Below are 4,225 nucleotides of genomic sequence, written 5' to 3' on the forward strand. Positions count from 1 at the left end.
AAGGATGCAAATATGTATGGTTGAGTGATGTATATGAATATCCAGGAAGATGAGCCTGGCTTCTCATGGAACTTGTATCTTTTGATTAAGGCCTCCTATGGACATGTAGTAAAAATAAAAGATATAACTATGATGAGATCTACACAATGATCATCATACATGATATTCAAGTTCACTATATACATATTGTTGGCCATAATTAATTAGTGTAGCCATATTGAGAGTTTGATGTTTTAATTATTTACTCCCTAAATTATCACCACAAAAGTAGCAAGCACTTGTGGTCTCTTTCTAAGAGTAGTTTGGCTGTTTTCAAGATTTTTTTGGGTGCTTGTATCTCTAACTATAGCTCATATAGCTGGTGGCCATATCATCTCCTTAGTAGAGAGTGTAGCTTCAATAGCCCCCACGGTATACTAATTCTTCTCTTGGTGGCATAAACACATGTTTCAATACATCTCACATAAATTATTTGCTCTATCAAGTATAGAACCTCTTTGTATATTTGAATGTTACCACATATTTAGCATAAGCATTTGTGGTTACTTTCCACAAGCTTGAACAACCCTTGATTACATGAATGAGTAAGCTCTTTTCAACATAGCAAGGTGAAGATTTCAATGAAATCCCAGTCCTAGATTGCATGAATGAAGATGAGTCTAAGGCATGGGGAATATAAAACCTTGGTTACTTTTAAGGATCTTTAGAGTAAGTGCTTTTTGTGCATCGGTATTTTTTAATAAAATTTGTATATTATTAGACTTATAGTCTTTCTTTAAGTCTCTCATTTTTTTGACATAGACTTCTTAGGCCTTCTCCTTACCAAAGACTTTTGAAGGATAATTCAAATACATAAATTAAACTTTGTATTGAAATATACCATATAAACTTGCAAATCTTTAGTATTATGTTTACAGAAACAAAAGTATTCTTACAAGGAAGAATACATTCCTTAGGTCTTGTAATTTCTGGAGAAGAAGTCTACCAACTCTCTATTTACACGTGTGGTTATATTATATATATTTATATATGTACGCATATGTATTAATTATGTGTTTACAAGAAAGAGTGTTTGCACTTTTTTACACATAATGGAAAACGTATACTATAAACCTCTACATCAATTTGTTGGAACAAAAAAACCCTCTCAAAATTATGAAATACAAGATTACACATACCATTGAACTCAATTTACTAACTGTGTATTTTTAGTTGAGTTGCAATCAAACTATCTCAAAAGTATTAGACCAATTCAAACTAGTAAAAGCGAAAAAATGTGGCATAGGCCACTTGGGTTTTTTAAACCTAGGCAATCATTTGATTGATCATGAGGAAGAATAATAGGCACTTTAATTTTATTACAAGTCCATCATTAACCCTATGGCACTATTCCTTTTGCATACCACATAGAGTTGCTGAGAGATCATGTACAAACTTTTCACTTGTTTAAAGTGATAAGAGTATAATGTACTAGATGGAGGATAATTAATATAAGACTTCTTCTTTAGAAAGTTTGAAAAGTTACTGGAAAAGATGAATTGTATAATCATTGAGAAAATCTTAATTGTACATATAAAAGTTATTGGGAATAATAAATTGTATAATTATTGAGAAGATCTTAATTGTAGATACATTAATCACAATGTGTGAAGACACAAAAAAGTATAGTTATTTTGATGAAAAGAATGTATTGAATACAACAACATGGCCTTTTGTAATTATTTTTTTGACGAGAAAAGTTCTAAAATTAGAACATGATGGACCTTTAAGAAAAGAAGTAACATCATGGACTGTTTTGGTCCCACCACCCAGTCTCATAAACAATATGTATATATGTAATACTTTTGAAGGAAGAAGTTACAAATAGAGCGCTATGGTTATGAGTGTAAAAGTGAGCGACTAGATGAGCTGAAAGGAGAGGTGTGAGCATATAAGAAAAGTTAGGAACTAGTGGGCAGGTATTATATTTTACAGAGTTTGATGAAACTAGTACTAGGACTACTAATGAGGGATGGTAAATGACTATGTTTAGATGTGCATTTACAATGATAATATCATTCTATAATAAGAAGCATAGGATTTAGCATGTCTTACTATTGCGCATAAAGAACCATAGGATTGATAGGTCTACTAAATGACCTGTACATAGGATTTACTATTATACATAAAGAACCAAAGGATTGATAGGTCTACTAAATGACATGGAGAGAAAAAGAAGAGAGTATGAGATTAACCAAAAACTATACCGAGGATCATGAAGCGTGGGGGGCGGGGGGTTCCAAGTGGACGTCGTCTTCTCGGAACCAGGGCTCCTGCACTTCGTGGGTCTGGGAGTGGTGGTTGACGGGAGTGCCACAGCTGTGTAGAGCTTGGCCTTCAGGGAGCCACACGCCCGTGCATGGTTGTGGGGCCCACCAGTAGCTGCAGGCCTTGTGGTGATCACCGGGAGGACTCAGAAAATTCACTCTCTGGTTCGAATCATCCTCTTCTTCTGCTGCGCCTGCGCCTGCTTTGCCGCCTGCTTTGCCGCCTGCAGCAAGATCTGTGTAGAAACATGTCGCCAATCTGCTCCAAGAAATTCTGCTCAAAGAGAAGTTTATAGGGAATAATAATTATGTGCACAATTACATGCAGCAAGCCTCTGTTTACATGTTAACGTAAGTAATATGCACAGGATCAGAGCACCGGCTTTGGCAAGACGACAAGCTCTGATCAAGGGCGTTCGCCGAACTCACCGTGTGTGGGGTTTGGTCTTGCATTCCTGTGTAAGCAGCTTAGCAACCAAGCTTTGTTTCGGAAATCTTGCCATCAGTTCAAAGGTGTTCCAAAAGAAAGCACTTTCTCACACACTCTCTCTCTCTCTCTCTCTCTCAAGTCCTCCCCTTCAAAGGTGTTCCAAAAGGAAGCACTTTCTCTCACTCTCTCTCTCTCTCAAGTCCTCCCCTTCTTATACTAAGGTGCCCTAGCAACAACAATTCCAAATGGTCCTAAAGTGTTCTACGCTCTTCTATTTTCTTAAGGTCTAAAATAAGGATCGTACAAGAATCCACGTCACTTGCCCACCATCCCCCTACCTTATAGCTTTTTCTAAGGTTAAAGGTTTGTTGATGGCGATTAAAGGGAAACAAAAAGATCCACGAGCGATTCGGCCATTGAAAAGAGAGATCAAAGGTATCCGTGAGCCATGCATATCCTTGGAACTTGAGAGGACATAAGGGGACATCCTTTGATGAGGGGACCAGCCAGAAATGACCATTTTAGTGACAATCATCACACCTTAACAAACTCACTCCTTAGTTCAAAGGCCATGGCCAATGACAGTTGAAACACTGACATTTAGTATACGATTTATCTTCATTTGAATATGTGACAGTCATAGAAAGCTCTCAGGCTTTAGCTTAAAAAGGTCATGCACATTGACTACCATTGCCCATCAAAGATCAAGCGAATTAAAAAAGAATGGCATTATATTGTACTTTTACATGTTGGAATAAAAGAAAATCGGTCATTGATTTTCATAGCCCTAAATATAGGAGAAATTTTTATACATTATTAAAACACCAACATTTAGTGTACGTTCACATAATGAAAATGGATAGGTTCAATGACTAATCCCTATTTTAAATGGGCAAAAAAGATTTCTATCTAGCATTATATTGGCCTTTCATGGATGGCACCCATTTTGGAAAAATAATTTTCTTATAAGTATAAAATCCACCTCCTTGTGGAGTGATTGGAGACTTGGATGCCAAAGTCTGCATCTCCAAGTCCCTCCCTCTGCAAGTAATAATATTGTGATGGGAAAGTTATATACAACATTGACCTTGAAGATAAATAACAATATTGCATACCCTAGCTCACAACTCCCTACCTCTATCATCCAAGATTCTACATTGGAATGTACCTTAAAGTTGTCAACTTGTGCATGCACTCATTATCTCAACATTGAAAATCAAAAGTCTAGCCTAAAACCTGATGTGAACTTGGGTAATATATAATTCACTCGAAGACATTTCATAAAAAAACACTATCAAAAGTCTAAGTCACTTCATAATATGAACATGCATGTACAACTTTAGGATATTTTATGAGCTCTTTTGAGACTTGTAAATGATATGGGCTTGGTGCTCCATTGACCAAGTTAACATAGTTCCAAGAAATGAATATATTTATGTGAACAAGCGGAAATATGTACAAGTATATGTAAGGAAGAGGACAAGAAATC

The 4,225-nt window shown here is 36.1% G+C and overlaps 1 protein-coding gene across 2 annotated transcripts; it reads right to left on the reverse strand.

Annotated features, from left to right (window-relative positions):
* Positions 1 to 1,814: 1,814 nt before the first annotated feature.
* On the reverse strand, positions 1,815 to 3,003 carry LOC147624379 (uncharacterized). Of its 2 annotated transcripts, none has more exons than XM_086819945.1 (2): positions 2,736 to 3,003; positions 1,815 to 2,565 (listed from the first exon to the last, which is right to left on the reverse strand). In XM_086819945.1, the coding sequence occupies exons 1-2, from the start codon at positions 2,807 to 2,809 to the stop codon at positions 2,253 to 2,255; spliced, it is 387 nt and encodes a 128-aa protein (XP_086676071.1). In that variant the 5' UTR covers positions 2,810 to 3,003; the 3' UTR covers positions 1,815 to 2,252. The 2 variants fall into 2 exon arrangements, with proteins under 2 accessions (XP_086676071.1, XP_086676070.1); XM_086819944.1 differs by having other exon boundaries at positions 1,815 to 2,580; positions 2,736 to 2,990.
* Positions 3,004 to 4,225: the final 1,222 nt, after the last annotated feature.

Source organism: Cibotium barometz, chromosome 25, assembly GCF_041138505.1.
Source record: "Cibotium barometz isolate CiBa-2024 chromosome 25, ASM4113850v1, whole genome shotgun sequence".
NCBI classification, from domain to species: domain Eukaryota; kingdom Viridiplantae; phylum Streptophyta; class Polypodiopsida; order Cyatheales; family Cibotiaceae; genus Cibotium; species Cibotium barometz.